Raw genomic sequence first — 26,625 nt, forward strand, 5'->3', positions numbered from 1 at the left:
TTCCGTATAGAAAAGATGTAACCTCTTCTTCTCGTACTTGGTTTCTCTATAGAATACTACCTGGTTAATTATGTCGAAATAAAACTCCGATTTATATTGCAATCCAATAAGCCTGATTCACTCCTACATCAGTCCATTTGATCCATCTCATCGATCTAATCCAAGGAAGCAATACTGGAGAAAATATGAAGCAACATAGAGGCAAATAATTTCTGATAAAAAGGATGTATTTGCTTTAAATCAAAGTAATTTAAATCAGAAAGCCAGACATTTGCATTGCACTTTATTTTTTTTCCTTTAATAAAATCAGGTTTTCATTGGTGTGCAGCCCTCTTGCTGTGATTATTACAGCTAAATATAATCCCTTACACTATACCAGTGTTTGTTCTATTTTGCAGGAGGGTGTGCAGTATCTGTACATATCTACATCACTTAGTGTGTATTTACTCCCTCAAGCTCTTATTTCATAAGTAGTTTGTTTTGCTGTCTAACATTTGCTCCAGGCTGGTTTTGTTTGGCCAGTCAGGTTCATGAGGGTTCTGCCCTTCCAGGCTTTAAAGATGGCCATTCCTCTTCCTTGCCCCATCTGAAGCCCAGGTGAGCTGAGGAGATGGAGGAGGGGGGACTCAGAGCTGGGAAGGCAAGTTCTCCCTCTGTCTCTCCTGCCAGGGCTGGTGGATGCTCTGCAGAGCTGTTTGGTTCTGTGGTGCACCCGGCAGATGCCCCCTGTTTGGGCACTTGGCTGTGACAGCCAACATGTGCTACTTAAGTGCTCTTTCTTGAATTTTCTTTATGTAACTGAGCTTGATACATGATGTTCAGCTGGGCCTGAAATGACAGTGTGGGGTTTTTCTTAATTTAAAATATAATTTTATAGGATTATTCATAGAAACATAGACCCACAGAACCGCAGACTGGTTTGGTTTGAAAGGGACTTAAAATATCATCCAGCTCCAATTCCCTGCCATGGGCAGGGACACCTTCCCCTAGACCAGGTTGCTCCAAGCCCTGTCCAGCCTGGCCTTGAACACTGCCAGGGATGGGGCAGCCACAGCTTCTCTGGGCTCCCTGTGCCAGTGCCTCAGCACCCTCACAGGGAAGAGCTTCTGCCTAAGAGCTCATCTCAGTCTCCCCACTGGCAGGTTAAAGCATCCTGTCACTACATGTCCTCGGAAAAAGTCTCTCCCCACGTTTCTTGTAGGCCCCCTTTAGGTACTGGAAAGGCTACTATAAGGTCTCCCCAGAGCCTTCTCTTCAGGCTGAACAAGCCTGCCTCTCTCAGCCTGTCTACATAGCAGAGGTGTTCTAGCCCTGAGGTCATCTCCATGGCCCTCCTCTAGACTCACCGGAGCAGGGCCACGTCCCTCTTGTGCTGGGGGCTCCAGAGCTGCACACAGCACCACAGGTGCGGTCTCATGAGAGCCCAGCAGAGGGGAAGGATCACTGCTGGCTGTTGGGGCTGCAGGTGCACGCTGCCAGCAAGTAGTGTCAGGCTGAGAAGCCCCACGGGTGCTAGTGCTGCCTGACACATTCAGCACCTGATGGTTGTGTGCAGGGCTCTTTCCTGCTCCTTCACTCCTCCTGCCCCCTTTCTGGAGGCACAACCAAACCAGCACTGAGGGCTGAAGGCAGCACCCACGCCCGTACGCCAGCCTATAAGGAAGCTGTAGGCGGACATGAGGTGACTTAAGAGGCTGAGCACCAGCCTGTGCCTGGTCTTCCCCTTGCCCTGGTGTGGAGTGAGTGCCTCGGTGTGCCTTGCCCTGCTGCAGGAGCTGCGCACCCATGGCCTGGCACTGAACCCCCTCTCTGCCTCAGGGGGAGCCACAAGTACCCTGTGAGGGAAGTGCGAGGGGCTGTGCTTGTGCTCGTGGTTTCTTGGGGCGGCAGTGGGCAGGAAGGAAAGGGACGTGGTGCCAAGTGCTATGGCTCCTCAGGTGCTGCTCCCCTATTTGTGTCACCTCTTCTCCAGGCCCAGGAGCTACAGGAAGATGGTGTGCCTGCCCGCCGCCGCACTGGCTTTGAGGAGGTGGCTGGGGATCGGGCTCTTCGTGCTGCTCTGCCTTAGATTAGGTAAGCAGGGGATGCTGGTGTGGGAGCACAGCAGGGGTTGTGCTGGGCCACAGCACCCGTGTATGGGTCAGCAGGGGATGGCTGCCCCCAGGGCACTCGGGCTGGTGTGTTCTGCCAGGGCAGGGTTTGGGGTGGCTGGCTCTGCTAACCATGGTGATGAGCACGGAGGTCCCTGAAGCTCTGAGAAAGGAGTGTTTTTGGGGCAGCTGGTATCTGTGGGTAGCATGTGGTGCAGACTGTTGGGCTTCAGATTTGGTGGTAGAGTGGTTTCTTCAGTGTTTTGGATGGATAGAAGTGAACATGTGATGGGGAAGACAGGACAGGGTAGTGGATTGGAGGGCTCTCCATTGCCCAGATAGCACAGGACATAGCAAGAGTTTTCCCCAGCAGCACAAGTCCCTGGCAGAGGACTGTAAGGGCTGTTCCCCATCCTTCTCTGAGGACCTGCCACAAGACTCATTGGAGTCCACAGGCTCCTCCTGACCTCAAGAGACTTGGGATGAGTCCTCCTGGCTGTGTGAGGTGTTAACCTTGAAACCACACAAAACTCACTTCTGAGCTGGGTTTTGTTGTGGATGCAAAACAGGTTGTGCTTATTGGCAATGTTAGTGTCTCAATGCAGCTAATGATACTCTAGAGCAAACCTGGGCTGAACTGAGGCTTTGATTAAAAACCAAGTGATGCAAAATTTTCTTTTCATGCTGATGCTTAGAAACTGGGAGATATTTGATGCTGAATTTCATTTTGAGTTTCAGTCTCAGAATCTTAAAGCATAAATCAGATTTTAACAAGGATTGAATCACAGAGCTCACTTGCAGAGAAAGCAACCACCGCCAAAGCTGCTCATGAGATCTCTGCTCTCCTGTCTTCCGCCTTCTCCAACCTTTGTGCTTATGAAGCACATCTCAAGCACAGATGTATTTTGCCTGTACTGCAATGGGCAAACAATTTATCACATTCAGAACTGTTTCTCTATTTGATGAGCTTGTGGTATGTTATTAATGTAATTATAAGCATGTGATAATTTACCAGTCATCTAGTTTCTCTAAAAATAATGCTGATTCCAAGGCCAAAACCCAGCGATACATGGATATACAGTCTGATGCATGCTGATGTCCAGTACTAGAAATAGAAATTAGATAATAGAAAACCAGGTGTTCCTATAGTTGTGCTTTTTTTGATATGATTTGCTAAATGAATGATAGTTTATCCTGCTTTCTCCCTCTGTGTCTTAAGCCTGCTTGTAACTTTGAAATCCCCAGCCCAGTTTCAACCACATTTGACAGAAAGGCAAAGCTGGCAGTGATGCAGTGTCCTTGCTTGTTAAATGGAAGCTGTTGGCTAGCCACAAGCACTATCCCAGCAGCTGGAGGCCATGGGGTGTACATGAGGATGTCCTCATGGTGAGCTGACAGAAAGGACAGAAGGCAGCTGAGAGGGGCTGTAAGGATCATGGGGGCATCAAGGGCTTGGGAATAGGCTGGGAGGCATGGGGACAGGTGCCTGGGCTGGCAAAAATAATGCACAAATCTGTAGGCCAGCAGGAATTGGTCATCCTCTTGCTGAGAAGACTTACTTCTCCAAGTCTATCAATTACAAAATTCTAAGGTTTATTTCTGCGGGGGGGGGAGGGGGGAGGGGGGGGGAAGCTATTTTAAAGCATTATATCAGCTTTTTGAGAATAATTGTTAGGTGTTTCCCATGCAATAAGTCAATGGAAGTGCTGGTGCCTCAGGTTTCAAAGCAAATTGGTAAGAACAGCACAGCCAATGCAATTCCTTTCTCTCTCTGTGTTCAAGCAGGCACACCCTGCCACCTTTCTCTCCAAAAAGAGATATTCCTACATTAGTGACCTTTGAAAATATATGGCACAGTACCCACAAATGAATGGTTTTAAAAGCTTCACTGGGACTTGTGGTTGATGTCTTCCCTAGGTGGCCCACAGGGACCACAAGGTTTGACTTGTGACCTTGCTGTGGCAAAACAGTGAAGCTCTGGGGGTCTGCAATCTCCCTGCCATTGCCGTTCTCACACATTGTTAAGCAAGTCATCAAAGCCAGCATTTACAGAACTGACTCCACGTGGGACTGCTCAAGTCCACATCAAAGCACAGTTGGCACCCAGAGACTGTGGCTACATCTTGCATCCTTGGGTTTAGTTCAGGCGTCCTGGTGCTTGCACAGCTCAGAGCTGTACAGCTCCAAAAGGTCAGTTAGCATGCTAGGATGAAAACAGGTGATCTCTGTACAGCCTGTGTGAGTAAAATGGTAATATAGGGAAATGCCAGGCTGAATTCTCACATCACATCAGTACAAGGCACTAGTGGGGGGCTTTATTAAAAAGAATTATTTGAAGGTTGTACTTCATAGGAAATTGTCTATGCCCAAGCTATGTAGATACATGTGTTTGCCCTTGAACTGAATTTTGCTTCTCTGGGGTTTGCCTGAGGTGACCCCTGAAGTGCCAGTGTAATTTAAACCTGAGATGCTGCCTGCTCCTGGAGATGTGCGTGATGTGCGTGATGGAGATGCTGATGTGCGTGAATACCCTGCTGTCTCAGCACAGTGGAGAAGTGGTAGAGCAGCCTTGATTACAGCACAAACTTATTTATTTATGGTCTGAGCACATTACCAGCCTTGTTTTTCTCCCGCCATTGCACCTTCACACCTTCCAAAAATCTGCAGGATCTTCTCAGTCCCAGTTTGTTATACTAGGAAAATGTTGCCTGAAGTCCCTCAGTACAACCTTTCCCTGCCCTGTGTGCAAACACAGGCACAAAGCAAGCCCAGCTTTGTGTCCATGGAGCATTCCTTTTAAGTTTCCCTAGAGTCTTTTCTTCTGACTGGGGACCACCTAGTTCTTAGTTTCTTCCCAATGATGAAAAGTTTTGGGAAATTTTGAGGAAAATCCCTACAGCTTTTCTGAGTTATTGGAGAGTTGGGCTGGGAGGGAATATCCACTTCTCTCCTCATTGTTAGCAAGCATCGTTTTAGAGTAACTCACTCTGGTAATCCCCTCTTGCATGTTACTGCCAATAAAGCTCTTTGAGCTGGGTTTCAGAAAAGAGGGTTGGGAATAAGAAAGATTCCTTGTTTTGTGGCCACCCCCCAACACTGAAGTGTCTGGCAATGAGCTTTAGGGTGCTTAGCATGTACTTCCTACGTCCACTCTGGTATGGGTTCATGGGGGAGATGGCAGAAGCTTTTCTGTAGGTACAGGATTTGCTTATTTGATCACTGGATGCAAATTGAGTTTCCATCTTATTGCTTTTGCTGCCTTCAGCTCATTGTTTCTTTTTTTTTTTGGATGAGTTTCTGTCTCCTCCTGTTACAGATATGCAGAAAATAAATTACTTTGGCTCACAAACAAGAGCAGCAGAACTCAGGAACTCCTGTCTGTCTGTCCAGAGTGAAACCTACTGTAACAGCTTGTGTGAGGAAACAGAAACCCTACTAAAGGCTCCTGCTTTTGCTTATAGACTTTGTTGGGGTTTTTTAAATGAAAAAAATCTTTTGGGAAATAAAAATTAAATGTAGACAAGCTTCATTCTTGCACTGTCATAATACAGCTCTACACCTGCATACCAAGTGTGTAAAGCTACCAGTCAAACATTCCTTTCACCCACATAGTTTCTTTTTCCCAGTGAGATCAGAATGAACCCAGGTAGCTCCAGTAAACTCACATTAGTCTGAAGGCAACAGCTTTTTTGCATTTCTTGGATCACTGAGACATTTGTATCCTTTTTGCAACTTGAATGTCAGACATCCCTGCACTTAAACATGCAAAGTTTGGGGCTAAAGATTTTATGCTCTGCAGTAGATTACCAACAGAAGTTGCCACCCTGTGCACACTCCCGTCTTCCCTGCTCATTGTTGCCTCGGTTCTGAGTTACAAGCATGCTTTAATGGGTGTAATTAATCTGACATAAATGAAGGCTGCCACTGACTGGGTTATCCCCCTGCCTCATCAGTGATAAGTTGGTTTTCTGCACGGGTCAGCCCAATCTCTCTAGTGCCAGTTTGCTTTTATACCCAATGCTGTGTACCTTGGAGGCTGCACAGCTGAGGGGCAAACAGTTCATTGCCATCAAAAGGTGCAGTCCTGCTCCCCTCTCCTCTGCTTCTGGCTATGCAAGCCTCCTCTTCCTTGCACTGGTTTTAGTGCAAGGTTCTAGTACATTTCTGATCCTTGGGTGATCCAGCTTGCTTAGCAGAAAGTTTCTTTTTTTTTCCCCTTGTTTTACACCAGTGTGGAGTGTTGAACCAGCCTCTGAAGAGCCCTGCAAGCAAAGCAGTGGGAGGGAGCTCGTGGGGTTGGAAGAGAGCTCCCCAAGGGGGAGCCAGATCCCCTCTGCTCATGTGCAGAAGGCCAGTTTGTCTTCTGACTGCACCCACAGGTTGTGCCAGGCTGGAGGAGAATCTCCACATTCAGAGAAACCCTTCTTCCTTTCAAACATGTGTGTCCTACTGTAAGTGCCACGCACATGTGGATGTGGTGTTTTTCATGAGGTGGCAAGGCAAGCGTGCTGAATGCAGCGAAGTCTGTTTGCTTGGCAAAAGGGAGGTGATTTTGTTTGTAAATAGATAAACGTTATTTGTAGCGGTTGTGTCCCCTTGGAAGGGCATCACCATTGGGAGCCTCAGGAGGTCATTTGAGAATATGTAAATCTTACCCAATGCAGAACTGCCACAGATTTTATTTCTGCTTTTTCACTGTTATGCTTTTAAAATATCATTGGTCCCAGAGGACTCCCTGGCTGAAAATAAAAGTGCTGACTGCTGGCTAACAGTGGCACTTCTGGCTACACTGTGCTCAAAAGGCATTCACCTTTTGGCGAGCCCAGAATGCTTCTGTACTGTAGAAGTTGTTAAAAAGACCATGGAGCAAGCCTCTGTGTGCATCACTACTCATGCCGTAGCAGGGACCCTCGGGTGTAGTTTCAAGTGCATGGCAGACAAGTATTTCCTCCCTGTGCCCAGGGAAGTGCATCAGTCTGAAGAGACTGTTAGACTGCTTCCTACAAGCTGAGAAGCCCCTTCCCTGAGCCACCCTCCCAGTGCCCACAGCAGCCCCTACACAAGTCTGTCATTTCACTCCCTCTGTGATTTTTAGAGCTTTAAGATGTCTCTGGACTGCTTCAGTCTCATTTCCTTAGTCACCCTTCAGTTAATTACCATTTGCCATGCTGCACTTTTGTACAGGGCTGTTTAATCTCTGCTCCAGCCAGCCTCTGGCTACAGGGTCATTGTTAAGTTTGTCACCTGCAAAGTGTTCCTGAGTTGGTGCCTGAGCAGGGACCAGGTTTTTATAATGAGATAATGGTCGGCAGGCCTGTGGCATTGTTTGCTGCACTGCTGAATGTTGCTGTGGGCAAGTCTTTTAGAAGCAAAAAAAAAGAAATAATTAGAAATTAGAACTTTTCTACATTTGCATGGGCTTATGTGAGATTTCCTGGTTACTGGATGCTTTCACCTTCTGTTACTTTCAAAAGAGGGCTGGCTACTTGGGGAGCACGCGAGGCAATGAGATTTAGCAAGCACTGTAGAAAACTGTAGCCTTAAGCAGTGGGGTGAACCTCAACTTCAAAAGCTGAGCTGAGGACAGCAGTATGTATGGCAGTGGTGCCGGAGGAGTTAGGAAAATTATCTGAGAACATCTTCAGCTGGGAGATAAATATAGAGGAAGTACAAAGTGATCCAGTCAGTGAGAGACAAAGTTGGCAGGGGGAAAATGAACAGATTTATTTTTGTCCTTGTGTGCAACAGATCTCCGCCAAAGGCCTGTCTTACACAACTGCTGCATCCAGTTTCTGCCCCCAGACTTGAAATCACAAGAGTGCTGAGCCAGTTGCAGGAATTTGATCTTAAAAGGAACTAATATATGCAAATCCAATGAGGACATCCAGAGTTAGTGTCTCCCCCTGCCCTTTTTAATTCTAGTGAGGTCACCCATGCCACAGGCTGGGAATAGACAAATGGGGAAGTTCAGACTCTCCCTCTGCTTCTTTCCCCAAGTCAGAGAAGTTCTTCTGTCCCCACTGTCAAGATAAGCAAGCCCTGTTCCTCTCCTCCCCAGGCAACATAACGTGGAGGACTCTGCACCAAAGGGAGAGATCATAAGACACAATATAGTCTTCATTCCACCCCCAAGAACTTTGGTATCTCATGTCCAGCTCCCTGCTTGGCTCTGATCTCCTGGCTAGGGCCACGATGAGAAATCTGCTGACTGATTTGCAGAGAGTTGCGATCTTACTCATGTTGTAAGCAAAGCAGACTGGACATACCCCAGCAGTGGGCTTGTCCCAGCTCAGGCAGTGGTGACTCAGAAAGCAGTAGATCTTTATCTTAAGAAGTACCGAAACATGGGCTGGAGCAAGAGGGTGTAATACCAGCTGTCTGTCTGGAGCTGCCCCAGCCCCTTCACCAAAGGATTTCAGATTCCCTTTCATCTTCTCAGTTGTTAATTGCAGATCATGGAGCTTTTTGTAGTAATGGAGTGTCCTTCCCTTTGAAGCCAGGCTTTTGACAGGACTGTGTAAGAGCTCTTCCTTTCCATCTTTATCTGGCTGGGTTGCCTTGATGACTTTTGTGGCAAAAAGGCTACCTGAGTATGTGAAATCAGCTCTCTGGTGAGCAGTGATTAAGACTGGAGAAAGCAGGGCTTTTGGTCTACAACCTGCAAAGGAAACTGCAGTCACATGGAGGCTTCAGCAGGAGTACTCATGTCTAAGAAACTGGGCCCATATCAAACAGTGGCATGTGTTGAGGGCACCCTGTGAACCACTCTAAAACAAGTGTTACCTGCAGTACATCTCCGCTTAGCAAAGTAGGCTCAGGGAAACAAATAAGATGGATAATTTAATTTGGCATCAATAGGGCTTCGAGCTGCTGGAAAAAAATGGGATTAGTACACACCCCTGTGGTGTGCCTTTCTGTCTATAGACACAGAAAGGTGTCCTCTGGTTGTTGCATCAATTCCTGACTTCAAGATTTTCTTCACCACAGGCTTTGCATGTGAAACAAAAAAGGATTAAAATGAAATGAAGGTTGCTGAAGGATTTAGGCACCAAAACACCTTGTGGATGTTATAATCATTGCTAAATCAAGCAGTGTAGAGCTGGCAAACCAAGGTTACAATTTTGTTTAGGGAATGTGTCAATGTGAAGATGGGAAGTGCATAAAGCCACGTCAGGGGAGCTGAGCCCTTGCTGTATGGCTCCAAGCAGGGCACCATGCGGTTATAGCACAGAAGCAAACAGAGATGAACTTTTAGATAAACCTCTTCACAATGCTTCCCTACTTCAGGCCGCCATGACATCATCATAATGTAGGTTAATCCTGTCGTTCAACTGCTGGAGGCACACTTGACTAGCAGGTATGGGAAAGTGGAACCACTGCCAAATGAAGTGCATCGTTATTTTTCTTCCTTCTCTTCAGCTCCTCTCTCACTACATTTGGGATGAGTAAGGGAACACAACCTCCCAGGAGGTGACTGTGACATGAGTGAAGCCATCTGGGTTTGCAACTGCATCAACAGGCCTGTGGCTTGTGATGGGAATGTTAGGCTTGGGGTTGTGCAAAGGGAAAGAGCCACTCCTCCGTTCTCTGAGTGCTGATACTTCCCTTTGCGTGCCCCTATTTGGTGGAGTGGAGTCTGGGTAGAAGGTTAATATACAGTTACAGGCTCTTTAAAATGGACAGCCAGGAGGGCCTGACAGCACTCACTTTTCTCCATTTCATCCCAGCTTTCTCATTGCACGGGGTCATTACAGTGAAAAGGTAGTGTTTTTATGTACTGCTGAAATGACGTCCCCATACAGAGATTGTCTAATAGGGTCTTTCTGTGATCAGTGTGTTCACAGGAATTTTTCACACACTGATTTAAATACAAAGCATTTCTTCATGTGCTCCAATGTAGTACAGGACATTTGCTGAATTTTAACCCTATGGAAAGCCTTGGGGAAATCTGATTCCTCACTGCTAAAATCATATGGGATAAAGAAAAGTCCAAGGGGCAGTGTCTCATTCTTTAAAGACTCAGCTTTTCAAAATTTCTCAGATTTTCAACTGATTATCTGTCTTGGTTGAAAATCCCTGTAAAATACTGTGCTGTTCTCAAAGGATAAATCCTACAAGTTTGGGACAAATGTGCTATTCACAGAAAATGAGGCTGCAGAATTACCCAGGGACTGTTAGGTGTGATTCCTACACCAGCCCCAGGGGATGGCCTCCAGGAGAAAGCTGCAGCTCCACAAGATGTGTTCCTCAGCTGGTGCAGCCCCAGTTACCAAAAGTGCCCTTGCCTCACCACAGCACACTGTGCATCTCCTCCCGGAGCTGCCCAAAGCCCCTTTTACCAGCCCCTGCACAACAGTGTCAGCACCCTGGCAGAGCAGGAGTCCCATGTGCAAGGTCCTAGGCAAAGTTCAGTGATGCCAATAACTGAAGACTAGAGAGACTGGCTGCTGTTGCAGAGATAAATAGGGAAACGTACAGACAAATACCAGTGCAAGACTGTTTTGGCCCTCCTGGTTTTGGAAGGTCACCAGCAGTTTGCCTCGGAGTTTTTTGCAAGAATGTCCATCTGAAAAATGTGTGGATCCACAGAATTTCTTGCTGCTTATGCAGGGGCACAAGATCCAGGCTCACCAAGGAGGACCTTTCCCATCATATGTGTTGCTTTGTGGGTTGTGTGCAAAGCCAGGTAACATGAGGTAAGACCAAAAAGAGGCAAAGCAGTTTAGAAGAGCAGAGAAATCTGGAACAGAGGGGAAAGAGAGTGGCTTTGAGGTTTTCAGGAGTTACCTGAAGGTTTCCAGCAGTTCAGTGCTGTTTCTCTAGAGCATTGTGTGGTCTTTTACTGCCTTTTGCAGTCAGTTGTCTCTGCAGCACTTCTGTGTCAGGGGCAACCTGCTCTCCTGTACCTCCTGACTTTACGTGTGATAGGACAACCAAGCTTCGGTGACAGTGGCATTTCTGAAACATGACTTGGACAAGGAGTGAAGGAAATAGGAATACAAGCTCAAGAGCTCTCCTGCTTGCTGACTCTGAAAGCAAATAAGAAAGGATGGTTTTCCTCTGCACTCATTCCTAAGTGGCCCTGCTGTATAGGGCATCTGCAGCATAGGTATAGTTGGAACAGAGCATGTTTTTCTGCCTAGGGCAGACCTCAGTCCTTTAATCAGATCACTGTGGCCTCCTAGTGATGGAGCTGTGTGTGGATGGTTGGGACTGGGTGAGCTTTTCTAGAAGTCATTTCAAATTATTTGCATGGTGGGTACCTCCCCCACAGCCTGGTCACAGAGAGCATTCAGCACAGAAACGGGATGGAACTGGATTTTCATTTTTGCTTTGCAGTTCATCTTTAAAATGAAAGGGGACTTTTGTGGGACTGAATGACTCTCCAAGGACTTTGGTTCCTTCAGGCTTGCAGCATTCAGGTTGCAGTTTCAAGGGTGCAGAGCCTTTTAAGGGTAGATGTGACATCAGCAGGAGTTTCCAAACCCTGCACATGTACTGCCAAGAAGGTTTTTGTTCTCCTTTTGGTTGCAAAGGAGACTCTTAGGGGCAAGGTGCAGAGAACCTCATGCAACTCATGATGTGATGTCACCCTGACATTTGCTGTGTGCCTACTCTTCCACTGCTGCTGCAAAATAAAATAGAAAATTGTCTTTATTAGGGTCCACAGTCCCAAAGTTCGGACTGGCTTCTCTTGTGAGTCTCTCCAGCAATAGAGCTGAACCGTGAGAGCAAGCAAAGATGTGGTTGAGGGAAAAAACACACACAATGCTTGCAGATACACAGGAGGAGGAACTTCAAACTCAGCCTAAACTGGGCTGCTTTTAAGGCGAATGCTTTTTCACACAGCGTGTAATCAAACTGTGCAACTCATCATCACAGGATGTTGTGGAAGCCAAGAAATATACATGCATTCCTGAAGGAGCAAAATCTCTTCCTCGAGGGGTAGGTCTAGCAGTAGTGATGAAACTGCTGATGTCTAGAAACCCTAAAATGCCTGGCTGCCAAAGGTTGCAAGGTATGGCAGTTCTTATCCCATGTAGAGTGGAAGAACTAATTTTTCTACCATTTTGCTACTGGTTGCTGGCTGATAGAGGTCAGAGGGCTGAGTGGTCTCATGGACTGCTACACTTTGGTTGTTCAGAGTCTGCTGTGCATTATAAGGGGAAGTACAGGACTAAGGGGTGGGAGGGTGGAAAATTCAATCTTTCCCTTTGGAAGACCAGAAAAGTGGCTGAGAAGAGGAAAAACAGTTAAATGAGAAGTTTCAGGGAAGGAATTGGGGAATTTGAATCCTCTCTGTCCTGAGGTCAGCTATTTCCTTGTTTTCTGCTCTCAGCCCATGGAGTGCAACAGATTGGTACCCCATTTTCCACTACTTGAGATGGGTGCTAATGGTAGTGTGGTTAAGGCCCAGATTTTTGGACTAACAAAGGAGGATGCACAGGGATAAGTCTCATCCTGAAGGTCGCATAAATCCCAGTGAAAGCCCAACCACCTGCCCTGACCTTGGTGAAGCACAGGACAGCACATTAATACCAGGTCACTCTTCCAGCAACAGCAGGAGCTCCTTGCTAAACTGCTCCCTCGCATGTTAAGGCTTGGCCTCTGAGAGCACCTACCCACTGGAAAGGGGAATTAGAGTGGGAAAAGAGGGCTGATCACTGGCATGGAGTGCAGAGAAGTTGCAGTATGAAGCACGGGATTACGGCTAGCGTGGTCAAAGTTGTATCCAATTTCTCCCTGCAAGGAGTTCAGGTTATTACAAGAGGCACATGCCTGTGTAGTACATATGGCACCAACAGAGACCCTGAGCAGGAGGTGGGGAATGCCTGTGCTGTTTTGCAAGTAATCTAGGGAGGCCCATGGGCCTTTACAAATACAAGTTTGTTTTAGCTAGACTAGCTAAAATTGTTCATTTGCTGATACTAGAAGGCTGATGACAGTGTGGCTGTAAACTTTGTTTATCATTGTAGGGTTGCTTCCAGCTTCTGGGATATTGAAATATTCAGGTTTTTTCTTTAAAAACAAACAAATGAACAAAAAAAACCTCTTTAAAAAAAAAAAACCGCTCTGGAACCCCCAGACCTACAGACTACTTTGGCTCTGTGTAACACACAGGAAACTCACCAGAGGGTGACGCGTATTTCCCAGACACTGAGGTCTGAAGAGCAGAGGCTATAGCAGTTTGGGAATGTATGTTTTTATACGTTGACATGAATAATGACAAATATTTACTCTGAGGTGTTTAAGGGGCCACCAACATTTCTGTTCAGGCAGGTAACTCTCCTGCCTTTGCCTTCAGAAATTATTTGTTCAGGATCCTAAGTAGCACTGGAGCATCATGTAAAAGGCAATGCCAAGGGAGGCCTCTCCTCAGTGCGGAGCTGAAGCTGTAAACAGCTCTGTGGGTGATGAGGTACCTTAACAAGTGCAGATAGAGCTGAATGAGTTGAGCTGTATGCAGCAGGACCTGGCACAAGGCTATAACACTGTCTCACTGACTTTTCTTTGCCCCCCACATACAGGCTATGCACAGGAGAAGAAAGTAGTCAAAAGCAAAGTGGGAGAAAAAGTTGGCCTGCCTTGTTGTCATGAAATTCCCAGCTCAGAAAGCCTACAGAACTACCGGGTCTACTGGCAGAAGAACATTACAGAGGTAGTGCTTGCCTACGCAGCAGGGAAGAGGATCTCCGATCATAGCTCTGCCCGATATGAAAACCGGACAGAGATAGACCCCAGGAACCTCACCCTGTGGATCTCCTCCATGGAAATCCTGGACAATGGCCCTTACTGGTGTGTAGTTCAGCACCTCAGATCTTCACAGAACTCCATGGTTGTGTGTAACGAGCCTGTCAACCTCTTTGTTACAGGTAGGTGGATTGCCTCTGACACCTGAGGGTCTCTGGTGCCGTCCCCAGGGTAAAGGACACTCCTCCAAGTGTTAGTCATAGTATAGCAGATAGACTTGCACTAAGAAGCCTCAAAGAGTGTTAGAAGGTGTGTTAACTATTTCCATTTTAGCAGCTTTCCTCCTTACCTTTCCAAAGCTACCTCGGTACAGAAAATCTGCTTTTCCCACCAACATCCAGCCCAACATCCTCCCCTTGACGCGCCTCCCTATTGGAAAAAAGACACCCCCTAGCACACTTTCCCAGGAATCACTGCTAGTGGGTGCCCTCGGCCACCTCTGCCCTCTGTTGTCTTTTGGGCAAAGTAGAGACAAAGCCCTTGGTGCACGGGAAGCATCCAAGCTGAAAGAGGAATGGAGTGGCATTGCTTCTCTGTGACCATAGTAGCATCCCAGCCCTGCACCAACCCCCTTGGGAAGCCCAGGCTCTTGGGGAGCTGGCCAGATCACTGACTGCACTGCAGCTCCACAACCTAAGGCTGAGCTCAGCTGGAGATTGGAGGCTTTTCATCTTAAAGAAACAACCCAAGTTCTTTTGCTCAAAACAAATCTGAATCTTTTTTTGGTGGCTACAAAAAGTTCCATTGATGTTATTTTCCATTTCTACCACTGTTTTTGTAGCATTTGGTTTCAACCAAAGTATATATAAATATATACATACATACATTTGAATTACCTTTAGCCGCAGAGTTCTAGGAATCTTCTAGACAAGTGAATGAGCTTTCTCAATCTAGAATGAGATTCATCAGCAAAATAAAAACAAGCCCCCATTGCTTGCTTGTCTGAAGGCATTGTGGGCATATGTGCAAGGAGACAAATTTAGTGATATTTCTGGGAACTGATATGAAGAAAAGGGAAGTGCACTGCCAGCACCCTCTCTAGCCATGAGGGTTGAGGAGTTAACCACACGAAAAATGTGAAACAATGAATCTCGTTTACTCCCCACAAATATTCCAGTTTCTTTCCTTCCAGAAATCCCCTTGCTGTCTTAAGAGGACAGTTGTAATAATAGTGGTTAGACTTCTGCTCCCTTTGGTAAAGTGGGATCAGTTATTGAGGTGTCCAAGAGAGTGACTAAAACGAGAAAGGCAGAAAGATGTTACTTCCTGGTGACTGATTAGGGAGCCTTAGGGAAGCTAGCTGTGATGTTTGAATGGGCTTACTTTCCAGACGGGACATCAGTGCTATATTGCTCAACATATGGTGGGCCTGGAAGGAAATCCAGGTCTCTCCTTCAGCTGCACAGTGCTAAGCAAGTTACCCTTTCATTAGGTATTAGATAATGGGATAATAGCCCATTATTAATTAGATAATGGCCCGTGAGTTTGTGGTCAGCAGAAGCCATGGAAGAAGCACTACAACCACAAGGCTGTCTGCCTTATGCAGATCCCAGCAGTCATGGTCAAATGGTGAGGCAGACAGGGAGCAGTTGCAGACAAACATTACCTCCTCCAAAAAGGGTCATTTTGCAATGTGTTGAGCTACCTACTGCAGTTCTCTGCCTGGTCTTGCTCTGGCTGGGGCTAGAGCCTGAGGGGTGTAGAGGCTACAAACCTACAGCGTGCCAGGAAGGGAAGGAGAATTTGTTCATTTTGACAGCAGTCATGTTGGTGTGATTTAAGCCCAACAGAAAGCCACATGCTGAGTTACTTTTTCTGATTGGTGCCTCTCTTGCTAAAGATGTGGTCCCACTGAGATTTTTCCAGTGGTACAGCTGCCTTACGTAGTTCCTTTGCCACCCCTTCCCTCTTCCTCCTCACCCTGGACTGTTTATGGCAACCTGTGGGCATCCCCAGTCATACCAATGCAACTGTTTAGAGTAACCAGGTGAACCAAATTGGCAAAGGGAAGCAGACTAAAATGGACACTACCTTTTTTGTCCTTCTTCACTCATATTAGTCCTCTCACCCATTTCATCATGCAGCCTTACAAGCACATTTGGCCAGGCAGGAAGGCATGGAACAAGCTGTGTGGTTAGGAAGCCTCTGAAAACTCTTTGGCAATGAGACAAAGAGGCAGTGAGGACATGGTCTGAGAGGCTTTGTGTACTGCTATGCATTTTTGCAATGAGTAGTATGACTTGGTCTTGCTCTTATCTGGGCCTTCTGGAGGGGCTTATTACATATAGAAAATGTAGTTCAGTCTCTTGCTGGCCAGCCCAGCAGAGAGAAACAAGGGAAAGGGCTCACCTCCTTTCCCAGCAGATTTGGACCCTCTAGGAGCTTCTGGCTGGGGAGGGACTAATGAGGGAGGAAAAAGGAAATTGTCTGCTGTTGCCTGTAATATGGATTTTTATTCAGTCCCATGTTTCTCTTTCCTGTCTTATGATTCCTTCTGTTGTTCCATAAACTGCTGTATGTAGAGAGAAAAGGTGGCAATGGAGAGTTAGGGTCATGATGTGTGTGTACTGCCCAGGGGGGAGAAGCAAAGGTCAAGGTCTTATCCAGGCGAGGCTGTGAGGAGAACGCCAAGGCAAAAGAAAGGCCAAGCAGGTTATCACAGTAGAAGAATGCCCTATGGGGGAGTCCTTGCTTTCACCGTGGCTGACAAGAACTGCAGGCCTTACTGTAATCTGTCAGAATGGTAACTAATCTTTCTTGCTTCAGCTGACTTCAGTGAGCCGAACTTAACAGCAGAAGTATCCGCTGATTCTTGTGAATCAACTGAGCTGGTGGTAATGTGTTCTTCTTATGGAGGTTTCCCCAAACCCAGACTCTCTGGAGCCCTCAACAACATGTCCGTGGTGTGGAATGCCAGCTGGGTGACCGAGTCCAACCTCAGCCCATACAACATCACTGGCAAACTCTCACTCAATGTGACCCGAGATGCCAACATCACTTGCTCTGTTGAATACAACGGCTTTACCAAGTCCACCAGTTTGCTTCTGAGTAGGTTTTATTAACAGTTTGTGTTACAAACCCATTTTGTTGAATCTGATGAGTTGCCTGTCTAAGAAAGCAGTAAATTTTGTATGTCTGTTCATGCAAGAATGACCCAATGATCCTGCCTCTGAGCCAGCTGGAGGACACAGATATGGTATTTGAATAGAAGGAGTTGAGAAATGTGTGTGCCTTAAAAGCCACAGGTTGCACATAAAAACAATTTCCTCATTTAAGAAACTGTCAGCTGGGATCTAGGCAAAATTCTGCTTTCATACACATATTTAATATGTGTATGAAAATTCCACCACTGTGCATGGTTTGAAAGTGATAACATAATAGATAAGTCTGTGCTTTGAAAAGCTTGAGGCACAAGAGGAAACAGCATGAGAGAGGCAGCACACTAGAGTCCAGATGTTTTGCAGCAGAAGGGATTCTGCAAGGAAATTCTTAAAGTCAAAAGGATTTTATTTTTTTTAATGTTGTTACCATAAAGTATTCTGAAATGTCTCTGGGCCTGATGTTTTCACTATAAAGATAAGGGCACCTTCAAGGGAAGCTAGAGAAGCACTGTTTTTCCTAGGGAATTGTAGCTTATTCATCAAGGTACCTTATTCATCAATCCAACTAAAATCAAAGGGGCTTATGAGGCAAGGTGCCATTGAGTTTCAGAACAAATGCCAGAAACTAGGGCTTTATGAATATTGGTTATTGCTGGATGTAGTACATAATGTCCCTAGAGACGGTAATGGAAGAAGGTTATGCATACATACAACACAGAAAAGGAGAGCAACAAAAAAGAGTAATAATAGTAATACACTGTTGTCAGACAGATTCTTGGAGGAGGGTGCAACCACCAGTGACAGCAGTCACAAAACACCCACTTTCTGATTTTTAAGAATGTGGAACCACTCCCGTTTTCCCATTTTCCCATTTTCTATGATGGAAATGGTCCTTCAAATAAATCTTTAATAAACATGGAGAGAGAATAGAGCCTCTGGTAAATGCAGGAGGCAAACCACAGAGGGGAATATTGTACAGCAGATCAGGCTATTGTCTAACAAGTTGAGTGATAATTATGCCAGATGCAGATGATGAAAATCTGAAGACCTACGCACATAGTTCTGCAGACCTGTGAACATGCACCAAGTCTGTCCCTCCTGTCAAATGAGGGCTCTCCTGCACTGTACAAGAACAGCCCATTATCTACCCTAATGTCCAAGTGTCAGAATGGTCATCTCCAGTGGTGAAAAGACAAAGTCTCCAGATAAACTGAACTCTGCCACAACACTTTTTCAGATAAAAAAAGCCCTATTCTAGTCTATTTAATGCACTACTCTCCATCACCTGTGAATTCAGAGGTGAAAAAAATCTCCTGGTGAAAACAAAAAAATTTCTGGTGAAAACAGTAAGAAAACCTGTAGAGTACTTTTGAGAATGTAGGTTTTCTAGACATGGACTCAGACTTTTCCACCAACCCTAACCCTAAGTTTAAAAAACAGCTTAGGTGTTTCAAACTGTTGCCTGCCTCAGTCCTATTCTTGACAAAGACCCAGCATTCCACATTCTATGAATGTGTTAAAAACTTCAGCACGTATCAAATACAGGGGAATGAAAGAAATTTAGGTACCAGCTCCAGCTTTGTCTTCATTTATTGTATAGGTAAATTTTTCAGGCTAAGTTAGAATTTGTCTAGAACCCCCAAAATCCATGTACCTGCTATATGCCAGTATGTTGTTGAGCCCTTTATTTATGCTTTATTTCTTCTGTCTCAGAAAAAACAAATGACTGTGTTCTCCCTACTGTGGCTCCATCTTATAATGTCATTACTGCTTCAAGTATCATCATTGTCATCTTCGTTTTGGCTATCACCCTAGCAGCAAGATACCTCCCAAGGCACGGTAAGTGTCGATCCTTTTCCAAGAAACAGCCTCACACTGCCTATGGAGTTTCTATGTGAAATACACATTTTTAGAAGCTGTGCTGACACAATTGATAGTTCTGTACCACCTTCTCCTTTCCTTTTTTTCTTTTCCTTTTTTTTTGCATCTCCTTTGACAAAATTGAAGTCCAGCTCAGGACTTTTCCTACATTTTGAGTGCAGGCATCACTAAGCTTCAGGTTTGAGAGTGATGGGGTGATGTGGAGTTTTGACAGCAGATCAGAGGATTTCCAAAATCAGGGATATACGGAATTGAAGAGTTTCACAAAGAGTTTCACGAAGGCACATTTTTATGCATTATGTATAACATGCTTGAAGATGCCAAGAACCTTGGTGATCATGGTAGATACAGCTGAGCACTGGCAGTTTCAGAACTGGATCTATCCACACACCCTATTTAGATGATCCTTCAGAAAACTCACAGGGTCAAAGTTACAAAAATGCGTAATTCTAGAGCCACAGCAAAAAACCTAAGCAGAGCTATGTTCCACTTTTATGAGAATTCCAATCAAGAGACATAGATTTGTCTCCCTTATGTGGACAAAACCAGCATGGGTGAGGTGCCCTGTCCTGTGAAGTCTTCAGTAACTCCAGACACATCTCCAGGAGTTTTTCAATGGCAAAGGGGACCTCCAGCATCTCAGGGTTAGCTGGCAGCTGAGCAGATGTATTTTCTTTTGTTGCTGTTATTTTCATCTGTTAGCTGTTGCTCTTCAATTGACCTAATCAGAAAGCCCCTTAAGATAAGTAGACATCAAATGGGTTTATAAAGTCAGCTAGGCATCTAGCTGGTATTGGAAGTCAAGAGCAGTAGATATCCTATCCACACCCTGTCTTGGAGAAAGGCAGCAGGCCTTGCAACACGTTATAAATATCACCCAGTTGAGCTCTGTCAGGTCACTGGGGAAGTCAGGTCTGGAGATCAGAATCCCATGCTCTGTGTTCAGGGAACTTAAGCCAGAAGCCAGCAGTCTGAGCTTCTTAGCATCTCATGGTTGCAGTGGTATCCCCTCTTGGAAACCGAGGCTATTTGATAGGCAGCAGGAATTCAGTTCACCTAGGGACACTTGTAAGTTTGTCATGCTTGTGTCTCGGCTACCTCTGTTTCAACTTCAGACAAGTGCACTCCCAAGTGAGATGTGTGGAGGTAGAATTGCTATTTTTCTTTTCCCCTCCTCAGCAACCACATCCCTTCAAAAACCAATGTGACCACTGAGTCAGACTGTGCTAATTTTCTTTCTGGTGTTTTACCACAAAGAAAGAAAGCTTCTGGAAGACAGTGACTCTTGGCTACACCTGTGCACCTCCTCCTTTTCCACTCACGTGCCCCTATGACACCAGTGCAGTTTTTCCCCTGTTGTACCCTGGGGCTGTGTCAATGGGAAAGCAGCAAGCAGCATGAAAACAAGAAAATCACAATTGCTCACAGCCTGTGCTGTTAGCTGTGTGGATAATGACCTTCTAATTATAGGAGAAAATGAAGTGGAATTGGAGGATTTGGCTCTAAACAAATACAGCCTGGAAATTGAAAGGTTCCTTACCATTAAATTAGCAAGAATCTGGAGTATTCTGAGATAGGCTTTTATGTAGAAATTGAATTGCTTTTAAAGTAGATGTAAAAAGCACACCAATGTGGTGGAATGTGATCACCTGCAAAAGCATGGGACATGGCTGCATAAACTGGAATTTCACTTTCAGTCCCAATTTCAGAATACGCACAGGGAGTGGATTTGCAGAGTCAGGTGGTGCTATTTTGTACAGCCACTTTCCAGACCAAGCATATGCTCCATGAAACTGAAGGTAAAGCTTCAATCCAACTTCCCAGTTTGTACGATTGTCACATTTCAGTGCTGCTGTGCATTACCATGTGTCTGGGGAGGGAAATACTTGTCCTAAGAGCATTTCCTGCTGCTATTGCTACAGATCACCTTCAAGAGCTATTGTAGGATCTCAGAATAGGTCTGAGGATACCTCTGTTCCGATATATGGAAAGCTGAGTCAGGAGCTGACTTGATGCTAAGAGTGGTTTTCGAGCTCAAAAAGCCATGCATGGAAGGATAGAACAGAGAGATAGGGCAAAATGGAAATAAGAGTTCTCAGATGCATGTTATAACAGTAACTAAAATACGAAGATGCTTTGCTGAGGTTCAACCCCCACACTTTGGGTAGCTCACAGCCTATCTTTTCAGTAATTTAAGAATGAAAACTGTAGATTTTTTTTTGTCTCTTCAGTGAATTAAACACAAAGCACCAAGATTAGACCAAGATTAAAGGTCACTTAAAGAAAAGCCTAGGATCCATGTTGTAAAATTTATGCAATTTGCTGTAATAGTACAGAAAGATTCAACTTGATTATTAAAAGTAATTCACAGATGCTGAGATACCTGTTTAATTTGAACTCCTTTTAAAGCACTTAAAGAGTTGGCTGGCTGGTTCTACTGGCATTCTTACACTCACTTGGTAAACTGCATTTAGTGACATGTAACTTTTACCATTATGTCCCTTCTGTTCTCATCTTAGCGGGTAACAACCCGTCTTTGTGCCAGGCTGAGGTCCCAGCCCTGGGAATGAAAGCTGTTGTATCATGTGACACACTAATATTTATATGTAACAGAACTTTCTATGAGATCAGACAATGTCTGTAGGCCAGCCATATTCAGGTGTATTGCATGGATGAGTCCTGTCAAGGAAAAATAGAAGTAACTAGACCTAAAAGATTTGTTTCTTTCATTTCTCCTCTCCTTTCTTCCCACTGGCAGTTATACTTTACTTTGCTGAAGAAGACATTTGTATTCAGCACATTTATGTCTTCTGTAATTTCAAATTCTAATTGGGGATCTTCTTTTTCAGTCTGTTCTCACTGCTGTAAGTGTCAGGATTCAGTGGAACAGAATGTGAAAGAAGGTACAAAGCCACCTGTGAGCTCTAAAGTGACATCTGAAACATCATTTGTATGACCAGATTGCATTGGCAGGTAAGTTTTCTTCACCATTCTTTTGGCAAAATAGCTGCTAAAATACTATTTGATTTTCATACAGTGTTAGTTCACTATGCTGTCCTTTAGGGTAAATGCAGAGTAAAAAGCAGTAGGGCCAGACTGCCAGCTCAGACACATTGTGTTTCCTGGTCAGGTGGCTAGAGGAACGATGCTCATGTTGCTTGTGGGGCACTGCTTTGTTTGGGTTATTTCAGATTTCCTGGAATGAACCTAGTGAAAAATGGTAGAGGGCCAAATTTTCTGAGCTGCTCAGCTGCTTTCTGCACAGCATGGGCCCTGCATGGATGGTGTGCAAGCCTCTGTGGTGTTCTTTTCCTTAATTAACAAACATTTTTAGGGACTAAATGGGGATGGAGACAGAGAGAGGGGAAAAGAAAGGAGCATTTGACAACTTTTGACTGTCATTGTCTCCTCTGAACCTGTGTAAGGAAGCTGGTTAATATGAGAGGTGGGTTTGTAGCATCGTCATCCATCTATCAGGATCTGCAGTGAAAGGCCCTTGTTCTCATTTTGTGGGCCTCTCAACTAAGAATTGTCCTGACTCATTTGTGAGTAGTAGCTTATCACTACTATAGGTCCCACATGTGGTGTCATTGCCTAGAGATTGTTTCTGGTGGATGTCCTGTGAGCCATAGATGTCCTGTACTCATGGCGCAGTTGCATAAACATAGGAACACCACTGATGATAGAAATGAAGGACTGACCAAATGGAAGTGAGGGAGAGGTGAACAAGAGAACAACTCCAGCTTTCCCATTAAGATTAGCAATGCCAGTCCACTTCTGAGATATCGCCGTTCCTTTCAGCAGCTGGAAGAATGGAGAAGGAGAAGTTTCCCCTTCAATACTTGCCCAAGAAATGCTCATCTTTCTCTTAAAAGGAGCTACTTGTGATACTGAGGTGTTGTGAAGGATGGGCTAGTGAAAAGTCTGGCTTAGCTATGTTTTACTACTACAGAGCATTATATTTGTTTTGGCTCGAAAGCTCAGCTGTGTTCAAAGCTGTGCCCCCCAAAAAGACATTTTTCAAGTTAAGAGACTTAAGTAAAGATTAGCAGCTTACTGTTCTTATTCACATCATTATCCAGGTGACTGCATTTCCTGCTCTCATCACGGCATACTGAATACATTGCCAGGGCAATGCAGTAGAGCAACAGCTGTAGAATCCTGGAAATCATGAATATGTCGTGCCATGCATTGCATCTAAGAGTGTAACATTTTTGTGATGGAAAGGAGAGGAAACTATCATTCAGACCATTTGTCTCATTTCCAAACCTGACCACGCACTCGTGTTTTCCTCTGGGGAAGGCCCTATATGGAACAGATACTAGAGCCTTGGTTAGCATGATTTCGGGGGGGGGGGGGTGATGAAAGTGGCAGGAGTTCACTTACTGAATAAATCTATTCTGCCACATTCCTCTTTTGTTACAAAAGCTTGCCAGGCTTTTCCTGAAAATGGTTGGTGTTCCTAACTGCAGTGCTTGGAACTGCTGCTTGTCTGTGGACAGGGGTGGAAGCTGTGCTTCCCTGGTGGCTGACAAGTCATCTCCTAACTGTGTGATGTGCTGAGCCATGTCCTGTTGCTGCTTAAAGAGCAGCACATTCACTAGCCATCCTCACTCCGCAGACAGCACCTCTGCACCCGAAGGTTTTCACAGTGAGGCAGCCTGTAACTCACTGTAGTGCCCTCCTTGAGCTGGCTCGCTCTGATCAGCCCTCAGCTCCGCCTTTACTGCAGTGGGAGCCCTCTTGTGGAGGCCTGCCGCACGTCATCCCCGTTTGTCTCAGCTCCGCAACGTTCTTGCCTTGCATTTAGGATTAAGAAGGGGAGGAAAAATAAGTAAAATCTTTTCTCCGTGTCCCTCAGGTTTCTTATCCTGTGTATTCCGCACTGCAGTCCCCACTGCTCATTGTACAGCAATACTTACTGTGTTGACCCTTCGGCTCTCTGAAAGGGGATGACAGCAGAAAGCTCTGCTTATGAAGACTGGCAACATAATCCTGTAAGCATGAATGCAAGCACCCACCTATGCCACAGTAGCTGTGGTGTGGTATCCTTACAGCGGGTCACTGAAATTCCAGCTGGGAGGACTCTCCATGTTCCTACAGCAGGGCAGGAGTATCGTGATCATCAACATACCAGCAGTCCAACAGCTTGGGACCCTCTGGCTTTGTTGCTGCCTCTGTGAACACCAGGGGCCCCGCAGAGCCCTGGCAGGCAGCCCACAGCCACAAGCCCTGTTAGTAACACAGAGCTGGCCTTTGGCAGACCCCAGGCCCTGACACAGTCTCAAGTCAGGCCGTGCCTCAATGTGGTGACTGGGAGCAGCTATAACTTTTTATATTCAGCCTCGTGCAGGTATCTGCCAGTACTGTTCTTTGTGCTGGAGGACTTTGGATTTGGACTTGACCATTACAGATGCATGTCCCTTCTCCCCTAGAGAGGCAATAATGCACACACTTTTCACAGAGAAGCACCTTGAGTGGGACTACGTGCCTCATGCTTATTTTCAGTGCTAACAGATGTTTTTAGGGAATGATCCATACTGACAGCACATTTAGCAGCTAACTAATATTGCTTATCCACAGCAGTGGCAGAAGTTCTCATAACCTTTCTCTCCTGAAAGGATGGCCTCACCAACCCAGGTACTAAGATACTGCTCCTCCACTGAATTACTGCAGCGGCACATTTGACAAAGCACAGTGCTGGTGGTGCACTGTGCACGCCCCTGTGAATACACTTGTACAAGCTCTTACAAGCATTCCTTCCTACCCACACTTGTAACGCTGCATTTCTGTAACAATTCGTGGTTTATCTCACATGTATCTACTGTAATGAAATGTAACTCAGCCTTCCTCCATAAACATAGGTCTGCTTTTGTTTGTATATTTGTATAGGAATACTTGTTAGAGAAGGCTCTCCGTCTTCTTGGGAGTCTCACACAGTGACATAGGGATTTACTTTGTGTTGAATGCTGTTGCTTTCTGCTAGCGTTCTCTACCCAGCCGGGACTTGAAGGAAGTACCCTGCAGGATTCCAACATTGGATAGGACTCATCTAATCTGGGTGATATTCTTGCCTACTGTGTAGGAAAAAATGGTTTCTCATTTTCAGTGGAGAAAAAGCTTCAAGCCCCACCAAGCTTCCTAAGCAACTCTGCATCCTAACCTAAGTCAGCCCTGCCCTGAGTTTGACAGATCTGGTTTTCCCTTTTGCTCTGTCCCAGTGCAAACTGTACCTGTTCCCTTGCTGCTCTAGCCATGTGTGTAGTTAGCAGAGCAGAGCAAACACCATGCCACTCTCTCTGTGGGATGTTTTGTTGCTTGAGCTGTTTATCTTGCTAGGGCACAGCCAAGAAATATTCTACCCACTTCACTTTTCTCTAGCAGATACATATTGAAATAGAAATTGCTGGAGGAAATAAGAGGACTGAGAGTGGTTTATAGAGGATTGAGCTACAAGAGGCTAAGGGATCGAGTTGCTAGTAAAAAAACAAGGCACTGCTCCTTTTCTACTCCTGCAGCATCATGCTGCCCCATCAGCTTTTTTACTTTTTCTCACTGTATGAAGTGAAATGGGAGCTTCAAAACATTCTTATGGAAGGGTTTTTGACAGAGGAAAGGAGACAAGGTGGGTGATAAGGAAACCATAAGCTTTGCACTTGTGAATTCTGGTGGAAAGCAGAAAACAGGTGACATGGAAAACAGTGTTTCTGAAAGGAAACCTTATTCCAGGACTTGGGTCTATGGGCAACAGTGTCTCATACTTTCCATTTCTTCCCATACTTCCTCTTTCCAGCATAAACTACTAGCTTCCTGCAGGCTGAACACCCTCCTTTTCTATTTACTTTGCTCATTTTTAACACTGCTTCCTTCCCTGCTATAACAATGCATTTCCACCTTACCAACCACACAACCCTGACAGTTGTACCAACACAACTTTTTCCCTCTGCCTCTCCTGTGCTTTACTTCTGCTCCTGACAGATGATTGCACAGCCTCCTGGAGAAGGGTTTGTCCTCTGTACTGTGCCAAACCTTTCTATGTCACCAGACTCCTCAGACCTTTGAAGTTAACTCCTTCTAAAGGAAACAGAATGTTTCACTGACAAATATGTCTAGCATCAGTTTGGTTTTGTATTCTTGTTGGGCAGGTTATTTGGTTTATTTTTAGCTTATGCACTTACACTATGAATCATGTTTTCTATTGCCTTATGCTGTATTCAATGAATTGCACACAAATGGTTTCTGTGAGACCTTTTTGGCTTAATATCTGGGTCTTTCTACCAGGTGAGCTGCTCTGTTTATCACAGGTATTTTGTATATAACATTTTTTCCTAGGGTTTAATTGTATTAAAAAATAAATGGTAAACTCAAGTTTCCTTTCATCAGTAATAAAATATGTCTGTTCTATGTGCAGGGAAGTGGTAGAGCCTTTCAAGTAACAGCATAAGCCTCAGCCACCATTTCGCAGCTGCTAAAAACAGGCTGTGTAGTATCTATGTAGCTGGTTGACAAAGCTGTTACAGGTACAGCTGGCATCAAGACACACCTCTCAGCAGCAATGACAAGTGTCACTCAAGTACCCATCTTGTAACTGTCACACACCTCCTGTCTGTCAGTGCGCCAGCGGTTAACAAAGCAGTGTAGCTATGGTGCTCAACATGCAGTTTGCAACAGCTCTTCCTTCTCCCCTGCCAAAAAGGAAACTTCCCTGCAGAAGCAAAACCTGGTGTAAAATTAGTGTATCCCCACTATTCCTGTTACCTACTTGAAAAGCCGAGGACAAATAACATCAGTGATATGCTTTT

General features: G+C 45.3%; 1 protein-coding gene across 1 annotated transcript; it reads left to right on the forward strand.

Annotated features, from left to right (window-relative positions):
- The first annotated feature begins 1,887 nt into the window (after positions 1–1,887).
- On the forward strand, positions 1,888–26,223 carry LOC101870588 (T-lymphocyte activation antigen CD80). Its single transcript, XM_031045036.2, has 6 exons — positions 1,888–2,073; positions 13,619–13,963; positions 16,608–16,889; positions 18,656–18,781; positions 21,673–21,796; positions 23,685–26,223. Exons 1-5 carry the CDS (start codon positions 1,926–1,928, stop codon positions 21,777–21,779), a joined length of 1,008 nt encoding a protein of 335 aa, XP_030900896.1. The 5' UTR covers positions 1,888–1,925; the 3' UTR covers positions 21,780–21,796; positions 23,685–26,223.
- Positions 26,224–26,625: the final 402 nt, after the last annotated feature.

The sequence above is a fragment of the Melopsittacus undulatus genome, chromosome 2, assembly GCF_012275295.1.
Source record: "Melopsittacus undulatus isolate bMelUnd1 chromosome 2, bMelUnd1.mat.Z, whole genome shotgun sequence".
Lineage (NCBI taxonomy): Eukaryota > Metazoa > Chordata > Aves > Psittaciformes > Psittaculidae > Melopsittacus > Melopsittacus undulatus.